Source organism: Pundamilia nyererei, unplaced genomic scaffold (genome assembly GCF_000239375.1).
Source record: "Pundamilia nyererei isolate P.nyererei 1_Seehausen unplaced genomic scaffold, PunNye1.0 scaffold00134, whole genome shotgun sequence".
In the NCBI taxonomy this organism is placed as follows: domain Eukaryota; kingdom Metazoa; phylum Chordata; class Actinopteri; order Cichliformes; family Cichlidae; genus Pundamilia; species Pundamilia nyererei.
Genome location: NW_005187535.1, coordinates 1,297,585 through 1,318,992, shown reverse-complemented (window position 1 = coordinate 1,318,992; position 21,408 = coordinate 1,297,585). Strand labels below are relative to the sequence as shown.

General features: G+C 39.3%; 3 protein-coding genes across 3 annotated transcripts in view; 2 read left to right on the top strand and 1 right to left on the bottom strand.

The window, feature by feature from the left end:
• Positions 1 to 408: 408 nt before the first annotated feature.
• Positions 409 to 2,836, top strand: ndufb7 (NADH:ubiquinone oxidoreductase subunit B7). The gene is made up of 3 exons (XM_005743683.1): positions 409 to 691; positions 2,025 to 2,193; positions 2,674 to 2,836. The coding sequence occupies exons 1-3, from the start codon at positions 580 to 582 to the stop codon at positions 2,759 to 2,761; spliced, it is 369 nt and encodes a 122-aa protein (XP_005743740.1). The 5' UTR covers positions 409 to 579; the 3' UTR covers positions 2,762 to 2,836.
• Positions 2,837 to 3,012: 176 nt separating this feature from the next.
• tecrb (trans-2,3-enoyl-CoA reductase b) lies at positions 3,013 to 16,913 on the bottom strand. Its single transcript, XM_005743682.2, has 12 exons — positions 16,777 to 16,913; positions 12,367 to 12,417; positions 7,182 to 7,233; positions 7,019 to 7,063; positions 6,804 to 6,907; positions 6,310 to 6,425; positions 5,543 to 5,648; positions 5,315 to 5,387; positions 5,158 to 5,201; positions 5,007 to 5,064; positions 4,479 to 4,567; positions 3,013 to 3,654 (listed from the first exon to the last, which is right to left on the bottom strand). The coding sequence occupies exons 1-12, from the start codon at positions 16,789 to 16,791 to the stop codon at positions 3,481 to 3,483; spliced, it is 927 nt and encodes a 308-aa protein (XP_005743739.1). The 5' UTR covers positions 16,792 to 16,913; the 3' UTR covers positions 3,013 to 3,480.
• A 3,012-nt stretch (positions 16,914 to 19,925) lies between these two features.
• dnajb1b (DnaJ heat shock protein family (Hsp40) member B1b) overlaps positions 19,926 to 21,408 on the top strand; it is a 3,493-nt gene continuing 2,010 nt past the window's right edge. The window contains exon 1 of the mRNA XM_005743681.2: positions 19,926 to 20,362. Coding sequence (XP_005743738.1) covers positions 20,152 to 20,362 — 211 coding nt within the window. The 5' untranslated portion in view covers positions 19,926 to 20,151. The remainder of the gene's footprint in view (positions 20,363 to 21,408) is intronic.

The following is a 21,408-nucleotide window of genomic DNA, read 5'->3' as shown; positions in this document are numbered from 1 at the left end:
AACCCTGAACTCCACATGTCCAAACAATTTCAGCTTTGTCTCTAAAGCTGAGCTATCCCTCCTGGTCACTCCCAGTGACAATCTAACATCTTTAGCTCTGCGTCTTATTTTATTGTCATTGCCACCGTCTCCAAAGCGAAGAGAAATACATATCTAAAAAACAAAACAAAAAGATTTCATTGAAGGCACCAGTGCAATGCTGGACAGCATTTAGGTAAGTGACAACTCTGCAGTTCTGATTGACAAAAGCACAAACTGTTTTGATGAGTTGTGAGATTCAAATGAGAAACTCATCAGTAGTAGTGAATTATATGTAGAAACAACAGTTTACAAAAATACAACGAGAAAGGTGAATTGGAGTGCAGTGACGGGGTAACAAGCGGAACCTTTCTCATTTGTCTTGTTTCCCGACTGGCTCGGCTCGGCTGTTTTTTTCCGGTGACAGCCGGAAGTGGTAGCAGGAGGCTTGTGGAGGTGACCGAATGGCTGATAGCAGAATATTTCTGTAAAGATTTCGTTAGCGCCAAAGAAAAGCGACCAGAATTTGTTGATTTCAACAGTGTACGTTTACTCGGTGTCATGGGAGCCCACCTGGTCAGAAGATATGTCACCGAGACGGACACCGAACCCGACCCGGCGAAGAAATTCGAGTTCGACCCACAGTTCGGCTTTGCAGAAAGGAAGGAGAGAGGTTGGTCTGCAGCTAGCAGCTCGGCGTCTTTTACAGCTGCATTATTTATTTATTTATTTTATTAATTGAGACTGGAATTGATTTATTAGCAGCTAGTTTGGCCTGTCAAGTGTTAGCTTACGTTAGCTTTGCGGTAATGTGTTGGTTAGCTTACCAGCTAACTGGTTTTGTTAATTTGTCATGAGCTGTACCAGGATTTCGGCACAGATTACTCATGAAGGGGATTCTTATCTCCGTTTCTGTCACAAGAAAGTTGTATTTTCATGGTTGCATTGCACAACTGGTTTAATCACTCACAGTTCAGATTAGGCTAGAAACTTTCTATGGACCTCTGTGCCAAGATACTTGGAGTCAGATGTACAAAAGTATACAAACAAAGTCTATACTGACAAAGTTTACTCTTCTCAAGAGTTTAATTTGAGCATTCTCTTTCGCAACAGTTTACATAAGACCTGAGTGTTCATCAAACTACAATTAGACATCCTGTCTAGAAATGGAGGAAATTCTCGATTCTCATGATGAATGGGCGTCACAAAAGCAACTTCAAAATGCCTACCTCTGACTTGCTTACGGTAACCTATATTTATGTATCCACTGTAATAAAAGTGACAGAAGCCAGTGCAACATTGCAGAAGTCCTCTAGGAAGCTCCTCAATACTACTTTGGGGAGATGAGGCAAAGCTATCTAAAATACACAGAGAGATCCTTGGTCGCAAAAAATGATTTTTCCCAGGATACTATATTTAGCAGAGGTACATATTCATTTCGTTTTAATGCAGTGTAAAGAATCTGTACAGAGAACCCCAATTATCCAGCAGGCCACTTTTGGCAAACACTTAGCGACGGTGGGAAAAATAACTCATTTTTACTAGGAAGAGACTTCCAGTAGAACCAGGTCCTTGGAAGAACTTCTGTCTCCAATCGCCACATGGGGGGTGAGGGGAAAGGGTAGAGAATAAGAATGAATTTCCTGTTTGAAAAACAGTTCTGACCTCGACCCAGCTGGCACGTTTTTGTGTGATATTGAAAGGGCTGTAAAGTTAAATCACCCCAGAAACTTTGATAAAATCAAACCATTTTGTGCAAGCAATGGTTTGAAAAGTGTCAGAAGCAACTACTTTTGTGATTCACTTTTACTGCTTTCTCAATATCTTCAATCAAGACATGAAAATGTTTGGTGATATTAGTTTAGCCATATTGTGTTTATCCATAATTGTGACTAAGAATAAGGTCAGACCAGTTACTTTTTATTGCAAGCTTCTATATCATATTCTATTTAGCACATCAGGGTGTTTTACTTGGTAATCATTCAAAATTTGTGTCCCTTTGTCAGAGATGATTGCGACACAGGAGCAGATGAACTTGGCCCAGTTGCCTGTGGAGCAGAGGGACTACTGTGCCCATTACCTCCTGAAACTCATGAAGTGCAAGAGGGACAACTGGCCCAACTTCTTAGCCTGCAAGCATGAGAGACACGACTGGGACTACTGCGAGCACCAGGAGTAAGTGCTTACAGTTGTATAGACATTGCTGTTAGTGCTGCAATTTAAAACGATAAATAATAATCAAACTTAAAAATAAAACTTAAAAAAAACCCCATATATATAAAGTGAAAACTGAGGTCTGCTCCTATGAGTAGATCTTTATATATGGTAGATTCACTTTTTTAAAACTATTGATATTGAGGAAGCATGTATTACTGTCAGGTGTAAATAAATCTTAGCCACACATGATTCATATCTAAAATACTTATGAAGTCTATGAAAACAATCTGGTCATGCGGAGTCTAAAAAACACAAGGTCCATTTAGCTTTCCTTTAACCTCCTAAGAGCCGAACTCTTTCATGGCATGCATTTTTAATTTCTCTTTTTACTATTTGGGCTGAGCAGAGCAATTAGTTTTCTTCGAGTATCAAAGCAACACAAAACCCCAGATTTCATCAATAAACTTCACCCTGATGCTTGTGTGTTTCTGCCTGCAGCTATGTGATGCGTATGAAAGAGTACGAGAGGGAGAGGAGGCTCCAGCTGAGGAAGAAGAGAATTGAGGCTCAGGCTCAAGCGGCATAATCAGTTCATCCTCTGATTCTACTTCTTTGTATATACCTGCTACTGTTCACATTAAACAATATTGTTTAAGCTCTACATCCAGCATCTTATTACCGAAAATACAAACTGATGTTATAAAAGACAACTCAGCCTATTCAGATGAACCATTTCACCATAAAATGATTTTGATTTATTTGATCATTACTGTTTTAAAAGGTAATTTTCAAGTAGTGTAGATGTCATGAATTAACCTGAAATGACACAACCACATGTTGGTTTACTTTAATAAATTACATCAGACATTAACAGATTAAGTTCTGTCACGGTTTCAGATTTAGATTTAAGGAAATATAAACTGAGAACTCTATGCTGAATATCACCAGGTGCAAATTCAACCCCTAAACAACAGTACTGGATGAAAAAAAAGGAACTGGTGTCATATATACACTGGTTAGTTTAAAGGTGAAAACTGCTCTGGGAAAGCAAACATACATCAAAACTCAATTTATCAATCAGGGTTTGTCTGTCTTCAATAAAAAAGTTTTAGAGCAATACTAGTGTTTTACATTCTCACACAAAACAAAAGGGGACAGATTACAGGAAGGGAAAACAAAGGTTGAACATCATGGGGGGGGGGAAAAAACAGGCTCCTTTTTCCCAGTCCAAGTTCCAGTGTAGGTTTTAAAGCAAGGAAAAGGGGAGGGTTTGATTCCTACAAACAGGCAGTGCTGACTAGTCCTCTACAGGATGAAAGGCAGGATGGGCGAGCGGAGAGGAGGGTAGTCTCGGAACTCCTTCAGGTAGCTGCGGTGCTTCCCCTTTGCCCAAACGGTCATCTGGATGAAGCCCACCAAAGTAAAGAAGGCCACTGGCAGACACTGGGTCATGAGGGTGAAACCAAGCCAGGAGCCCAACTGCAGGAGGAAGGAGAAGGATGTGAGACATAAACTTTCCTTTTCCCCTTATCTGGTTCCTTTGTCACTACACTCCTACAGAGACGGTTGTCAACAGTGAGCTGTACACTGAGTTTTCAGATTTTTATGAATCCATATACATGTGATGGAAATGACTTTTTTTCCACTAAAGATTAATGAGGTAACTACACAATGGATTTACTTTACAGTCAGATTAAAATCTGGTGGGATGAACAGATTTTTCCCCCCCCACCACCAATCATTGACCTAACTTCCAGACTTCAGAATCCAATCACTAGATTGTCAAACAGAGCTCCAACAATCCAACTACAAGTCCAAAAATTCTGCTGTAAGACATCAAAGGTCCTGGGTCCATAACCTGACCGATGAACAACGTATAGTTCTCTCAAGGAGAAAAGCCAGTTATGCGATAAAGATGTACTAATGCCACCAGAGGGCAGCAAACTCTTTGATTAATGCAGCAGTTCTGAACCCTTCAGACTTGCTCCCCCCCTTGAGAAGAAGGAAAAAAGGCTGTTAACAACAAAAGGGTCCGGAGTTGAATTAAAGCACAAGGAAAGCAAAGGGGGGGGGGAAAGATTAAATCTGCAGTTTCAATCCATATTTTCCCCCAGACCTATACTGGCTCACCCCATAGTTTAACAAACTGAACATACTTCAATACAAGTGAGACACTACAATTTATATATTCAAGTGAGAGAACATTCAGCTGCATGGTTAAAGCATCAATGACCCTCTTAAAACTGATTTGTTACTACAGTGGACAGAAAACCTTTAGCCACCAAAGTCATTAAACCTGTTACCTCATAGGTGTAGTTGGGACAGGAGACCAGCAGAAAGATCCAGGTGAAGGGGTTCTTGGTTGGATAGGGAATCTTCCTGGTCTTAGAGCCTGGATTTAGGGTGGGTGAATGAAAATTCAAAATATTTTCAATCCATGCAGTCATCTTTAGTTTTATTATTTGCTGACAGAATAATGTTTTGTTTAAAACTACTGAGACTGCAGAGAGACCACAATTTTATTTTTCAGTCAGATTTGGACTATGAAAATAGCATGCGCGCACACACACACGAAACCAGGGTTCTATATGAAGTTTCTATATGAAGTTTTTATTTTACATTGAAAATGTCTAATGTCACATATTATACTTCATTATAACTTATCAACATCTTGAGGAAGTCACTTTTTGTTCATAGTCATAGGTGTAGTTTGAGTTTTTGTCATTTTCTATTAGGAAATATTAAAATCATAATACTCTTCAAATATTATTTCTAGAAAGAGAAGAAAAGGTATGGAGATATTGATGTACAGATTTGACAGGTGTGTTTACCTGGTGGACGAAGGTTCCGAAGAGCAATGTGGATGGAGAAGTTGCCGATCTGACAGAACTGGAAAAAGAAACCATGTCACTCCTAACGTGTTAAATCAAAACAAAACAAAAAAAGTGTTTTAAAAAAATCTAATCGTAGAAATGTTCTTACCAAGAATATGATGAGGGCAATTCTTATCTGTTGCTCCCCATAAACTGCAAGAGAGGCAATCAATGTAATCAGCAAAGGGGGAAAAAAAAGAGTTACAATGACACACTGGCACGTGTGAGCGTTGATTGTAAGAAATTGTAGCTGCATGCATACTCACTGGGTGGCGTATATAGCGGGTGGTTGATGTAATAAGCCATCCATGCTGCAAAGCCCCAGTAGTAGGTACAGTTCTAAAACAGAATGTGACAGAAGCATTGTCACCCCAACATTTTCAGTCAGAAAATGAAACACTTTTCATCTTGTACTGTACTTAAACCAGATCTTCAAAACACATATTTGTATGAGGTAAGGTAACATGGATGAATGATATGCATTTCTAAATCACCTTGAAGATGTTGCGTAACGGCATTGTTCCATGAGAGAAGCGATGGACAAACAGCGTCTCCAGGAGTCTCTTAACGTAGTGGAAAGAGTGACACATACAGGCAAGACTGGAAAAATATAGGCACTTGATTAGCCTTATTACATTTTTTTTTTAAAAAACTTAAAAAATATTGGCGGCTGCTAGTATTTTTTAAGCCTTGCTGCCTCCCCAGCAGGGAGACAACAATAACCCATCAGCCTTTTTAAAATAAATAAAAAAATAAAATAGGCGTCCTTCATTAAGTTGCAAACAAAGCAATGCTTCTTTTAGTTTAGATTATTTAATGCAACTTTCTTTTGACTGCTTACAGCAAGTTTCTGGGGTTCTGTCAGACTACAGACTAGTTCACATTTAATAAAATCCATTTATAAACCGATGAACACAGTTTGTAGTCTACATCTAAAATTCTGGCAGGTCATTAGTTTGATCCTAAATGTGCAATGTTCAAACTATACGACCACATTTGACACCACTGAGCTAAAATAAGGCAAATACTTTAATGTCCACTCATCAGTGTTTGTATTTGATATACAATTAGGGATAAAACTCATCAGAAGTGTTTACAACATTAAGCTTACAATGTTGTTTACTACAGCTAAAGCTTTATATTTAGATTGCAGGCACAAGAGTGTTATCTTCTATTTGAGCTGTTGAGATGGTCACAAAAGAGGACAAGCAGGCTCTGTTTGACTACCTAAGTGTTCTGAAAGTGTGTTTGAGACACTCACTGTACAACCCAGTGTTTACTGGTGGTAAAGTCATATTTGGGTGGGTAGATGAAGGGAACCCTGAAGTAGAACAACAGATAGATGACCAGTGGACCGGTGTACTCTGTTAGGAAAACCTGGAAAAACAAAAAAAAAAAAACAAAGGAACAAGAAAGATTAGTCAGAACTTTGGAGACTCAAACAATGAACATACACTCTCAGTCATTTTAACCTTGGTCATAAATTATTTTCCATCTGCTTGTCCTGCATCTCCCTGCAGAGTCAAAACAACCTTCACTGTCAAAGTCGACTTCTGTGTAGCAAATTAACCTCAAAGTTGGGTCTAAACATCTGACCCACAAACACACACTCAATTTCTACACACAGGGAAAACTCTATATAGCTCTGCTTGATCCCACTTGCACTGATGTATCTGGGCTTGACAGGGCTGTTGGACCCATTCATGGCAGCACAATATGTTCCTGTCTTTGGAGCTGTCTTTGTGTTGTACTCACTGTGACCCAGCTGATCTGAGCTCCCAGGTCTCTGAAATAGAAGGTGGCTGTAGTCCCTACAGGAAGATGCTGCAGAACGTCCTCGTCCTTCAGAGACTTCCCCTCTGAAAAACACACGTTACTTAATATGAGATTTAAAATGTATTTAAAATAAATAAATTATAAAAATAAATGATTTAAAGTCAGAAGGAAAACATTGATTTAAGTGGACCTACTGGGGTCGAGGCGAATGGACTGTCGGGCTGGGTACCACTGAGGATCTGAAACAAACAAAACCAGATCTTCTTAAGACTGTTTTGATGTATTTATCTAGGCTACGTTAGAAGATTTCCTTGATCTTGACTTAGATTTATGAGGCTGCAGACAGATGGCACTCACGGCTTTTGTGGAACATAGACTTGATCTCCCCGATGGTGGCATTTGGCTCAACCTACAAATAACATCACAATAAATAAGTGCAGGGACGTGTACATACAAAGGAACAGATAATAACCCTGTTTTCCATTCATGATGGTGATTAGGGGTAAATTTAGCTTTGACTGTGTGCGCACACCCCATGGATGTGAGCTATTTAACAGCTGGTATTAGGGTTTCAAAGAAACTTGGCACAGAGACACACAGCCAAAGTACACAACCTCATGCCAGGCTGCCAGCAATGGCTCAACAACCCCCCAATATAAAAAAGGAATGACGACGAAACAGAAACACGAAGAGCGCACAAAGGTAAATATGGACATGAACAGTTGTTACAGGACAACAAACAGTGAAACCCTGGGGAATTAGCTTGAATCTTGTTGTTTAAATAATAATAATAATCACTGTCACAATTATTTGAACAAGGGGTTTTATCTGTTTAAGCTAAGGAGGCATGCATTCAAACAAAATGAACAACCAAAACAAAACTACAGTCTTAAAAAGCAGGCTGCTTTTAGCAGGTTGACAGTGTGGTGAGTTCTGCTAATCTTAGGGCACATACTAACTTCTAATGTTATCTGTGATATGATTTATTTGGAGCAATGTACAATTAGGCAGAAATGACTTTAACATCTTTGTGTCATCTGACTCCAAGCATACTGCCATTATAAAATCTGGCACAGATACAGTGGTCCCTCGCGGTTCACCTTTCGCGGCCTCGTGGACTTTTTTGGTGCAATTATGCCTGTTTTTCTTTCTTTCTTTTTTTTTGTGCATTGTGTTCTCCGCCCTGATTGGCTGTAAACCATTGTCAATCAATCTCGTGCTGCGTCTCCTGCACAGTATAGATTGCATTCAGCTTGTCAAATTTACATAAATCTTCAATCGCGAGCAGTGTGACTCTGCTGTGCTGTACTGTATGTAAGTTTTCTCCCTAACAAACAACAATGTCCACGAAACGTTTTGCACCGTCAGGTGCCTTTGGTTTCGTTCTATAATACAAAGGTTTGAACTTTGAGAGTGTTTAAACAAGAGAGAAAAGTGTGACAATATTCATGCCTGTCTGAGAAAAGTGTATACTGAGGGGTTTTACAGCCTTAAAACATCTATAATAACTGTAATAAATAAAGTTGGCTACTTATCTCCCGTGATAAACGAGGGGCCACTGTATACATTTCTACATGACAAAAGTGTCATATTGTTATTCCAACAACGCCATACATTTGATATTCTGGATATCTATAATTGAGCCATTTGTAAATATTAGAGCTATTTTGACATTTTTTAACTTTATAATATATTGTCTTATTTAATTTAGTTCAGTCTGTTACTGTTCTTATGGTCTTAGAGCAACTGTAACAACATATTTTCCTTGGGAATTAAGTATTTGATTCTGATCCTGTTCCACTTACTAGTGCCCATAAAACTGAGACAAGCTGGGGCAAGTCTGACCGCGAGAGCTGTGCGTCAGCCTCTGATTTATTTACCTTAAAAGGGAGGTACTTCAACCTCCTCTAACAAACAAAACATACAAGAAAACTGTTTCTGCTGAAAATGGAAACAACAAACTTCTCTCACCAGTTAAGGTGAAAACACCATCAAGTACAACCAGGCTATGGAGGAGGAGTTGGCAGCAACTGGTGGTCAGTGATCTTAATGTAAACAAATGACCCAAAGAATTGCTGGAGCACTCGCTAACTGCGCTGAATATGACAGGAAGAGCAAGCAGATTGAAAATGAAGGTTTTAAGCATCTTGTTAAAAAACTCAACCCAAGCTTCAACTTCTTGGTACAAAATATTTTTTTGTGTTTTACTATTTGACAATATTTTAACCACAATAAGGTTAATTTAAAGACAGTTGTTTTATACTTCAACTTAAAATTTCCAGGGAAAACACTACCTAAGCTAAATTTGTGCTTACATTTGGTTTATAATATGTCACTGGATATACTGCTGGGTCACTACTATTGTATTATAATGCTGCTGTGGGCACCTTTTCAGTAGACTCGCTCTTTGAATTAGGTACGGTCTCATAAATAGCAGTAGCTCATAAAAAAAGGAAAATGTCTTTCATTTACTTTAACTTGCTAAAATGCTGCTGTTTCCAAGCTGTGAGTATCAATAACACAACCCTCGATGAACCTGCGTTTCTTTCCATCTGGGAACCAGGGACCTTTGTTGCACATTGGGTGATTGTGAGAACCACGACACTAAGTTAAGACTAAAATGCCATTACAGTTTCTTAGCCAGGCCAGCACTTTTCAGTGTAGACAGTTTAGCAATGGTAAGCCATCTCTGCAATTGTCTTTAAAAAAGGATGGGAACTATTTTTTAAGCTTTAAATCAAACTTGCATTGACTTGCTGATTGCTTATTTCAGTGCTCACAAGGAGTGTAAGGAGATACTGCTTTACATTCTGTCATCATCTGCCTGTTGAAGTGTCGCTCCCTCGTCTTGGCTTTCAAAGATCGTGTGACAAATCAGTAGTAGACTGAGCAGGTCTGCTGCTGTAATTGACTTGGCTTCTGTTCATGTCCCCCCGAAGACTACATGCCATTTTCAGCAGGATGACATCACTATGGTTGAATTAGATGGACCAACCACCTCTCTGGACTCCCACTCTTTCTGCAGGCCTCATTTAGTATGAAGTCAGTCAGTCAGTCATATACACACACTGAGCCAGACATAATACAGAACGTGATTTTTATTATTATTATTTTTTTAATGTGTCACACAGCTTGTCAGTTTAGCTCCGTTAGCCTACTTTGGAGGACCAAGCCTCTCTCCCAAAGGGCCTTCTGTCCAGATTCCAAATCTATATCTGTCACATCTGTCAAGCTGCCTCCAAAGAGGTGATAAGATTGATGATGTTATCACCATAGAAACTCTGCTAAGCTGACAACAGAGTATAATCCTATAAGGATACAACCTTATACTCTGCGGTCCTGAGGAGTAACCTTCAATAAGCAGAGTCTGCCGTGGCTGATCACACCGTGAATTTGACTAATGCAACTCTACACTCACCGGACTCACAATAGCAATACACTAAACAGTTCTAATGCAAGAGCAATAACCTGCAGGCTGAGCACTAACAATTTAAATCTGTCAAACATTACAATAACATAAGCACAGAGGGAGTAGAAATAACTGTAAATATGCCTGATAAAGTTGGCTTAAACATCCTTTCAAAGTAAATATGGCTAATGCAGTGCTGATACCCACTTAGTCCCAAATGTAAACACAACTGAAGTCCATCAGTCAACACATTGGTCAAATGTAACAGTGGTGCAAATGGTTTGTTGTATTGCAGAAAAAGGGCACACATTTCAGAATTAAAAAGAAATTTAAAACTGATGTTAAATGTCAATGAATGTAAAGTCTAAAGCAATCTTGTACTAATTCTGCTTCTGTTGTGATAGATTTTATAGCTACTAAAGCTGTTAGAGTTAAACTGATGCAATCAACAGACTATTGTTCATATTTTTTGTCTTAATATCTTATGTATTTTCAAACAGGTTCAATCACATTTTGGAATAAACAGCACAAACGCAGAAATATTTAAATTTTTCAAAGACTGTAGTAGTTAAATAGGGCCAAACCTGAATCTCATACATATACACACACTTTATATATAAGATCAATATAATTGTCATGATCAATAACACTGACCAGACAGTGACAAACTAGAAGTAAATCTGAAAAACTACATATGTGCTGCAATACTGTAGTAGCTGCTCAATTTAAGGTGTATTTCTATAGTAGAAATCATTCTTTTGCTCTTATGCTGCAGTCACACTGTGGAAAACAGTGGTTAGAGACAACAGCTCCACCAAAATTACTGCAACCTGTGCAAAACTGACTCCAGGTCTGTGAACACCCACAGTTTGTAGCCTTCTTTAAAGTTTCTTTGGTGTGCAAAGATAGCAAAAAAAAAATAGCAATAAGATCGATTTAGTTTGCTATTGAAAGGACTCGTGTTGGCAATTATACACAATCTGTTCGTTATAAAGTAGCAAAGATTGCAATGTGTTGCTGTCTGCATACATTGATAATCATATTAGCTACCTTCAGCCAGAAGCACATAGATTTGAAACAGAAATTCCTCAACAGATAGTGAAATTGTTGCTGCAGGACCCAGAATAACCAGAATACAACTAGTTGGCAACCAGTTGAATCAAGTCTCTCACTGCAAAGTGGTGAGTTGCAGTTGAGTTACGGTCATCGACTCAGACTGATTCCGAATGATTGTAACATGCTGAAAGACTCTCTGTGTCTAGAAATTACACGGCTACTTGCAAACCATTGCCAATATGCAAAACAAACAGCTGTTATTCTGAGTTGGGCTGTGACTGTTTGGAGACAGGATGCCTCCCACCAGGTGTCCTGTAACCTCAAAAGTGCCCAAATGTTGAGGGTGTTGCATGTTGAACTTCTGAGCAACCAGCTGTTCGTCACACCTACTTGTGATTGTTCACAATCACCAGGCAACCACTCAAGTGTGGTTCTGGTCATATTTTATAAAGTGTCATAGTGCAACATTATCAACATATTTCACTGCACATAAGCGCATGCATGTCTGAGGCCATGCACAACTGTGATTGCATTTATATTGTAATGCCCAGTGCTTTAAGTGAACCATCTGTCCGACCACTCCAAAATAATAAGTGTGGGATAAATACAGGCTACAGATGTAACACAAGACTGCATTAGGCTGCAGTTGTTACTCTTATTTAGTACATGTCTTCTTGTATGTGCGTCAATAACCTCTACCATATCCAGATAAATAAAACCAGTAGTGCTGTGCTGTATGTATGAAAGGCACTTCTGTGTGTGCACCATTTACAGACAGCAGCACTCAAAGGCTGTGTACACCCACTGAGAGACAGTGGGGACTACAGCTATAGCAGCTTTTCCATGTTCTAGAAAACACCAGACTTACATAAAAAGACCATTCTACTGAAGTATAAGGAGAGAAATATTGGGTCTGTTGGACTGAGCAGAGAAGCAATGATTACATGTGCACAAGCAGTTTTTAAAAAGATCAGGTATCAAAGTAATTTAGGTGTGAAAGTAAAATTAAAGTTGCATAAATATTTAAGGAAAAAAAAGGTTCCACAAATGTGTAAAACAAGAGGACTGACGTCTTACCTTGTCCAGGAAGCAGAGCTTGTCCTTGGTCTTGGCGTCCAGAATCTCCACCTCAAAGAAAACAACAGCCTTTTTAGTTTTTTTGGCAGGTTTGCGTTTACTCTGGGCTTGGACCGGCAGCGGGGCCGGCACTACTGCCCCGTTAGCCACCCTTTTGTTGCCTGTGGCCTCTAATGCTAGGGCATCCATGTCCACAGTTCTTCTCCTGCTCTCGGTTTATTCCCGTCTTCCCCTCAGTTCTCTCGTCACTCTCCACCTCTCAAATGTTTATCTCAGATGCAGGCTAAGCTGGAGAAGAGAGAGGAGGCTCTCAGCTGTGGAAATAAATCTGTCTCTCCCTCTACCTCTGCCATTCTTTTACTCTCCCTCCCTCCCTGTCTGCACCCCACTCATTCCTTCACTTCTGTTGTGCCACTTTAACTCCCAGGCGACCCCTGCAGCACAAACATATGCCGCCTGTGTGTGTGTGTGTGTGTGTGTGTGTGTGTGTGCGCATATGTAGGAATGCCCAGTATTCCCCAGCTGTCACCTGTGTTTATCATTAAAGAAACTTCAGGAGCTGAGAGCAGCAGCTTCCTTTCAGAGCTGCAGTGACTTGCATTTGAAATATAACTCGTTTCTAAAAACAGACGCCTGATGACCACTGACACTTCTCAACTCCCAGCTAAGTAGGATGATGAAGAAGAGGTAGAGTGACAACACCCCTTTCTAGTTAGACCCCCCAGTCTTCATCTACCCAGCTAAATATAAAACACCTCCTGCTAAGTCCACATAACCTGACCTCTCCCTACAGACCCCACAGCCATCTGTGTCTATTTTGTGATGTCACGCTCTTACTGTTAACCATACTATGCTGACATTCAATCAGCTCCTAACTTCAACCCCCATGTCCATCACTGTGACACCAGTTTAAGGTTTCACTATCACAGCCTACAGGAGTTTTACAGTATGAAACCAAACTGAACAGCCAAACGTCTCAGTCACATACGACTACAGTCGCCTATTTCTGCCACCTCAGGGTGATAATTCCACCCCCCCTCCCAAGTCTGAGGGCTTAGTCAGGGTATTCCCCTTGGCAAACTTCGCCATTCCACTACCTAAGAACGAAGACTTGGGATACAATTTCAAAAAATGAATGAAAGACATGCAGTCACAAGTGGCAGCAGGATCAGATTCAAACTTGGATTTGGATGTGTAAATGCAGACCATCTTATGTAGCTAATTACCCGTATGTCCACTACATGTATCCAAACATCAGATTTAAACAGGGGCTAAATTTGAATGTTATTCTGGTTTTAAAAAAAAAAAAAAGGGGGGGGGGGAATAAATAAAAAATAACTTCGTGTCGCTCATAATTTACTATTCAAGTTTTAAATGTCAGAATTGTGAACACTTGTTCACCTTCACACTGCTTTGATTAAATGTACAAGACTCAGATGACGCATTGACCATTGTTTGTCATTTTTGCAAGGCAGCCTGTCTGATTAAATGAAGTGATTTAATTAGTTTATTATTGTCCTGAAAAAGGTAGTCACATAGATTGGGAAGGGGAAAAAAAACGAGGCAGACACATGACAATGCTGCCGAGACTTTGGGAAAATAATCCTATCTCAGTTTCTGTGTCAGGCATACCCTCCGCCTGAGCACCTCCCCCTGTCTCATCTATCTATATAAAAGCTCTGGCAGTGACTGTGCTGCTAAGACACTCTGGGGGTGAGAGTGGGAAACAGGGAGCTTAAGTGGACTTTCATAATGACTACACAGAACCTATTTATTCAAGGTAAGAGATCATTTTAAAATATTTTTCACCAAAGTAGAAACATTTTGGTTTTGTATGCATTTCTAGATACTCATTACATGTTGATGACTGTGAAGTTGCTCTCTGGTGCTATCTTGTGTAAATGCATTAAAACAGAGATTAAACAGTTAAAACCAAAAAGTCACACTAACTTTTTAGAAGAATCATGAGCTATAACACCTGCAGCCTAATTTATTTTTATCTTCATAGGTAACTCTCTGAGGAGGCAGTTAACTAAAATTATATATATATATATATATATAACATCAGAACAAATTGAATTTAGGATTTCATGTTATCCAGTTAACTTCAGGGTAAACCTGATTTTTAGGACTACAAAGGTGGTTCACTTCTTACTGGGCTACATCGCCATAGTAACTTATGCTGTGAATCTAACCTGCTACAGAGAAGGCCATGTGCCAGAATATTTTATTTTATACTGGTTGATCTCTAGAGTAAAATGTCAATCATGTATATTTAATCTCTGTAATATTCTGGATATTTGTAATTGAGCTATTCATATATATGTTAGACTCATGTCTTATATTTTGTAATATATTGTATTATTTCATTTAGTTCAGTCTGTCACTGTTCTTATTGTCTTGGAGCAACTGGAACCACATAATTTCCTTAAGGATTAATAAAGTATTCTGAGTCATATTTTTATATTGCAGTTCTATCTGTAAAAAGCAGCCTTTCTGATGGCCGTACACTTGTGAATGTTTGTAATTTGTCTGCCAATGCTACCACTTTTGTGTGAACGCGCAGGGGGAACCTGAGTATTAGCTAGTCAATAATCTGCTTCATGTGACTGCTTATCCTGACTAAGTGAATCTAGATAACAGAAAGATAGCCTGGGTATGTTGAATTCACTTCATCGTACAGAACCCAGGATGTGGTGGACTGATTTTAGCTCAAGTCAAGTTAGTCAAGATGACAGAGTGCTCTGAATCCAGTTTAGCTGTTTGGTTTCCAAAAGAGAAAGAACCACAGATATGATGTTAATTAAAGTTTAATATATGCATTTTGCTTCAAATGTCAGTGAACAACCATGCTTAATATTTATGAATACTGAACAATTTAATAGGTATTTTTGCCAAAAAATCTGAGTCGTAAATGGTAGTATAAACACCTGGTGTATTTGATTCCATGTGGCGCCGTCATACATCGCCGTCATACATACGCTATATAAATACAGGCCATTTACCATTTACCATCTGGTTATTACACAGTAACTCCATGTACACATCTAAAATGTTTAGAATTTTCAAATCCAACTAAAGGGCTTGTACACAAGTTCAGGAGGTGATAACTGACGAGATAAGCTGAGTCAGGCAGCTTGATCAGAGACCTAAGAGACAGTTATGCCCCATTGGCCAGTCAAGTTTTTATCCTGTACTGAGGAATGTTTGGCACCGTCCCATACTGGTTTTAGCCAGAGTTAGAAGAAATCACCAGAAATGTAATGAAGTACAATAAGTAGTCATAAATCAATGAAATGTATATATTTCTTTAAATTAACTCAACATAAGGGCTGCATGCCCTAGTGTGGTGTAGACAGATTGTAAGCATGGAAAAAAGCCTTTACAGTGCAAATAAAGTTGATGCAGTGTGAAGAAGACGAAAATGTTAAATTAAACCAATGTTTAATAAATGATTTATTGTTTTATGCATACTTGTAATTATACAATACAAGTATGCATTTTACTTCAGACATAATCTAATGGAGTTTGTTCTTAGATATTTTTAAAAATCTTTTTCGGTCTTTTTTTTCTCATTTAAATTCTAATCCTGCCAACAGGTCTCAAAAGCGACACCTGTGAACGGAGAAAGGGGCAGCCAGAGCAGTTACTGGGTGGATTGGTTTCTGTCAGACTGCTTCAGATCCTGTCTGATGGGTTTTGTTGTGCTCATGAAACGGTTAACATCTGGAGAAACGTAAGGTGCTTGCACAAGTAAAACGGCTGTTTGAAACAGGAAGCTTTTCACGTTTGCGATAAAGCAGTAAAGAGGCCCTTATGCACGTTTTTCCTTCTTAATATACAAATATCTAATTAATTTCACTCATTCCACCTCATTTATAATGTATTTTTATTATTATTTTTTAAACCCACAGTTATACTACAGGGGTTAATTTAGAAGTGCTGAGATTGCGCACTTGACCGTTCACCTGCATTGGGTAAGAATAAGATAAGAAGCGCCATGAGTCACTCCGGCCAGAGATGGCGATGATGCCGAGCATTATCCTACCTACACCCAGTTATCAGTCTTCAGCTAACAGAGAAGTAGCCTACACTTTACAATGAGAACTTATCAAACGCTCAGCGTAAGTATAATTAATCATATCAGCGGGTGTTGTTTGTGTTTCGGATACAGGATTTGCCAATTAAACCGCGACTTTAACGACAACAGGCCACAGCACCTCGTTCATATAGGGCACAGTATATGAGAGGCGGCGATGCAGCAGCGTGCTATTTTCACTGCTCACGTTTAAAGCTTTTAATTTGAACCTCTTTTCGCTGATTTGGAGAATTGTCTGAGAACTTGTGGGATTATTTAATTAATTCATTTGTAGCCACACTGACGGGTAAAGTTTCATAGATACTACTTACCTCGTAGTGCTTCATCTTGGCAGTTTGCACCCCTTCCTTAGTATCCCAGATGAGTGACAGGAGACCGTCCAATCAGCGTAGTAATACACAACTGCTGAGGCACAGAGCCGTGCACCATAGGTCAGCACTGCGATCGCGCCGCAGCCAATCAGCTCCCGCATCAATTGCGCGTACACGCCCGGCTTATCAAGGATGTAGCCAATGGGACTTGAGCATTGGGAGCGGTCGCGTCTTCGCCGATATTGTTGGATTTTTTTGTAGTCTAAAGGGCAGCTCTCTCAAGTGAACAAGAGATTGTAGAAAACGGTTTTTCCCTGCAGTCACCCGTTTTCAATTATCTAGTACTTTTTATGTTTAATTGCTTTTACTTTGGATATTTTTTGACTGGAACTACATCATTTAAACTTTAAACGTTTGCTTAGTCTTTGGGTCATCTAATCTAGCTAATGGGTCATCTTATCCCTGTAAATTAAGTGTTGTATTAATAAAGTTTGATTTTTTTAAATTACCTGTCATGTGTCACTTCAATGTCTCAAATTTAATGCATTAGTGCATTTGTATGTTTTTGTTTGTCACATTACTGGTGGACTCTTTTGTCACTCCATTTCCTCTTTCAGAATCACTTTTCAACCACTCAACATTTGACCAATGGACAGCATCCTCCAAGTCGAGCAACATGCAGTTGGGATTTGTGCTTAACGCATGGTAGTGCAATTGTGTCAGTTTGCCACTGTGCATAGGTAAATACACATTATTTACCTATGTAACTTATGTTTACCTATACCTATTCACCTAGTTTTCAATAGGTGTAAAAGTGCTTCTGTGCAAGCCTCCAAAATTCTTCTGCATGCTGCTCAACATGGATGATACTGAGGGTTGGTAATAAGCAAAGGGAATGACAGTAAACCCCCCCAAAAAGGTTTAGGATTAGGTTAACTGGTGATTCTAAACTAGCCAAATCTATGAGTGTGAATGGTTGTCTCTCTCTACTCAGTGTGGTGTGTTGTTAATCTTACAATAGGCTGGCAACTTGTTCAGGGTGTACCCTGCCTCTCGTCTTATGAGAAAAAAAAATGGAGACTGCTACAGTGATTTGGGTGAGTCTTTCTGTTACCACCCTTTCAGTTTGTACTGGCAGCAGCACTCGCCTGGAAAACAGGTTTTCCTTCACATGACGAAGAAGTTTATCTTACAAATTGGAATATATTACTTTTATACAACCCAGTGCTGTCTTGCACAACAGCAAATGAAACTGAGGAAACCCACAGAGTGCAGACAGGAGTCTAGTGATACTTGTAATTTTAAAAAAAAAGATTTAGTCACGTTTTGATAAAACACAGTGAATTATATATATAGTATGGTAATGAGGGGCTATGTTACCATAAACTCCGCTGTTGCTCCAGTGCATCGCTATTTTAACTTATATTAAAGTCTCTGAAACTCAAGAGAGATGGAGGCCTGTTTTATCAAAGAATATCACAGCATTTGGTGTTTTGATGATGGTGTCTGTATTAATTTGTAGTGAACCTTTCCTCTAAAGCAGAGGTTCTCAAACTGTGGGTTGGTTACCCACTGATAGACAAAAATGTTCACTCAATATGGTAGATTTCTATTGAGTAAATAAGAAAACTTGAGTTTGTTGATGCTATTGTGTGTTTTGTACTTAAGTCAGATTTAGCTTGGATCCTTTTTTAAAATAAGTGATTAATAATAATAATTATTATTATTATTAGTATAATAATGAAAAGGTGGTCTTAGCAGTGGCAGCAAATCATTACATTTATGTATTATCTAGCTTCAACATTTAAATCAGTTTGTGTAAAACAGAGATTTAAAAAAAATGCAGTTTAAAGAGATGAAAAAGTGGGCTTCCAGATGTGGCTACATGGTAGAATACAGCCAAGTCACAGTAACATGGCAGTTACTGTATCTCTTTCACATGTTTCTTGTCTGCTTTCCTCTGATTGAGGTAACAGGTCTAAAAAAGGCTGATCCCTCCTGATGGCACAGTGTTATTGTTACATCTTCCTGTTCACCACCAGTCAGTAAGCAGTGGATTTATTTGTCTTAAATCTGGGCTGCACCCAAGCGTGAAAGTTCCTGCCAGAAGTTCACTCAGCTTCAGATTGCATTTGGTGTGCCAAGCCAATAATCCCACGGGACATGTAGGAATGGATTTTTTCTAATGTTTGAAATATTTTAGAGTAATCAAGAGTGGTCTTGTGATCTTGTTTTGCATCAAAATAAACCTAAAGTTATGTTTATCAAGACAGCGAGGGCCGTCAAACATACCAGAAACAACTTAGTCATGGCTTTGCAGAATCTGGGGTGTGAAAATTGGAGAAAAGCCCTGAAATAAAGTTTTTCAACGAAATGGTATTCTCTGTAAAGTTACGTATTGCCAGCATTGCTACACAAGAGCAAAAATGTATGGACATAAAGTACTATGCTCTTTACTTACAAATACTCTACATATAAAAATTTTATGCTTTTACGTCATTTATTTATTTGTACGGTGCTTTCTGAAACACACAGTTTGTAAAAAACAAAACTCCATATTAAAGGTAAGTATATATGTTCAAGCATACAGACACAAAGTCAAATAGACGTTCTTATGTTCTAATTCTAACATACACACTTGAATGCACACATCAGATGTAAACTATGGCCAAAAATAATAGGAGAAGGATTCAGAAAAGGCTGACCTATAAAAAAGGGTTTTCAGCAGTGCCTTGAAACAGACCACTGATTCAGTTGCCCTGACAGGGTGAGAAAGGCTTCTCCAAAGTTTAGGCACTCCAATCTCAAATGAGTGATCACCTCTGGTTTTAAAATAAGATTGTTGAAAGAGACCCTGATCAGATGATCTGAGAGGCCATTTGGTGTTATAAAGCATACATACATACATATACATACACGAGTCTGACCATATGGGGCTTTATATGTCATTAATATAATTTTAAATAAAAACAAATTCTGCTTAATTAGCAGAAAATGTTTTCAGTAGGTTGTTCTGGAGTACTTACTGGAGTACTGATCTGGCCCTTTTGAAAGCAAATTGGGCTGTGTGTGGCCCGTGAACTAAAATATGTTTGACACTCTTGGATCAGGCATGAAACGTAGGTTGAGAAATATGTCCGACACCACATGAAGGCATCATGGCGTGACGTCCCGCTGGGCGTGTCCCTGGCGCAGCGTCACCGAGGAGATTGTTCAGGCTGGTTATGGAAAACTCTGGAAGTTTCCACACTGTTTATAAAGAAAATATGCGGGGCTGAGCGGATCGAGTTGAGTCAGGATTGAGGACGTGCGGCAGAAGTTCATCACCAGCAATTTACCAACAGCTACAACAGGTTAGACCACTGGTTGGTCAAAATGGGTAAAGACTACTATGAGATTTTGGGGATTAAGAAAGGAGCATCGGAGGACGACATCAAGAAAGCTTATCGTAAGCAGGCTCTGCGTTATCATCCTGACAAAAACAAGTCACCGGGAGCCGAGGAGAAATTCAAGGAGATTGCTGAAGCTTACGACGTTTTGAGCGACCCTAAGAAAAAAGATATATACGACCGTTTTGGCGAAGAAGGTAAGTTTTCTAAATCATGCAATATTGCGGGGCCAATAATCGTCAAGGCGCCGTCCAAATAACGTTTAACACAGTTGGAGCTACGAGCTGTCAACAAGGTTGGGTGGAAACAACAGTTCTGAACATGTGTAGACTAAACTGGGATAATCCTGTGTGTCATGGCGCTGTCCTGGCTCTCCTGTCCTCCGACCTTCAGTCAGTGGCTTGTCTCTGAGCCAGGACAGGAGAGCTGGTCTGCTGACGGCAATACTCGCATTGCATGTTTCTGCAAGAACTTGATGAAGTACGTAGAGAAGCTGGAGGGTTCTGCATCTGACGGGACAGGAAAGGGGCGGGGGGCTCGGCTTTTAGGCCCTAACGATGACTAGCTAACCTCGGTGTTGATATTTTTAGTTCACAAAAACCTGAAATGGTGGAAACTTCTACTTAAGTATTAGCACAGATGTTTTAATATTACAACAAGCCAAAGTATAAAGCATAATATGCTTATAGTTTAAAGTCTTCAAAGTCAACAACAAAGTAAAGCTTTAAAATAAATGGATATCGATGTAAAAAATGTACATCTAAAGTATAGTGAAGTGGAAGCATAACCTTCAAGTGCTTCAGCGTTGTCCTCGTTGTACTAAGCTGCAGTCCACCATTGCTCTTATTCATGCTGTTAGACAATGATGATGGACATTGTGAGATTAACAGTACTCTAGCGCAAGGGTATTGGTAGAGGGGGGCAGTGCCACTCCATGCACCCAACTGGACATATCCCAGCTACTCTCATGGAATACTTAAGTTACTCCTAGTAAAGCCTGGTAAAATTGTGAAAAATCACCTACCCAGTGCACTCATGCAGTGGAAACCTCAGTTATCCCCAGTGATCACAGCATTACACAAGCATTCGTGTTGTATTTCTTCACATTCTTCTTGGTACCTCCTGAACTGAGAGCATTTCCAAATAAGGATGCTGACAAGTAATATTTTGGCACACAGTTAAACAGCAGCTGCTGTATAACTTTGGTTATACAGCAGCGGTTTGTGCCACTTTTTTGGGGTGG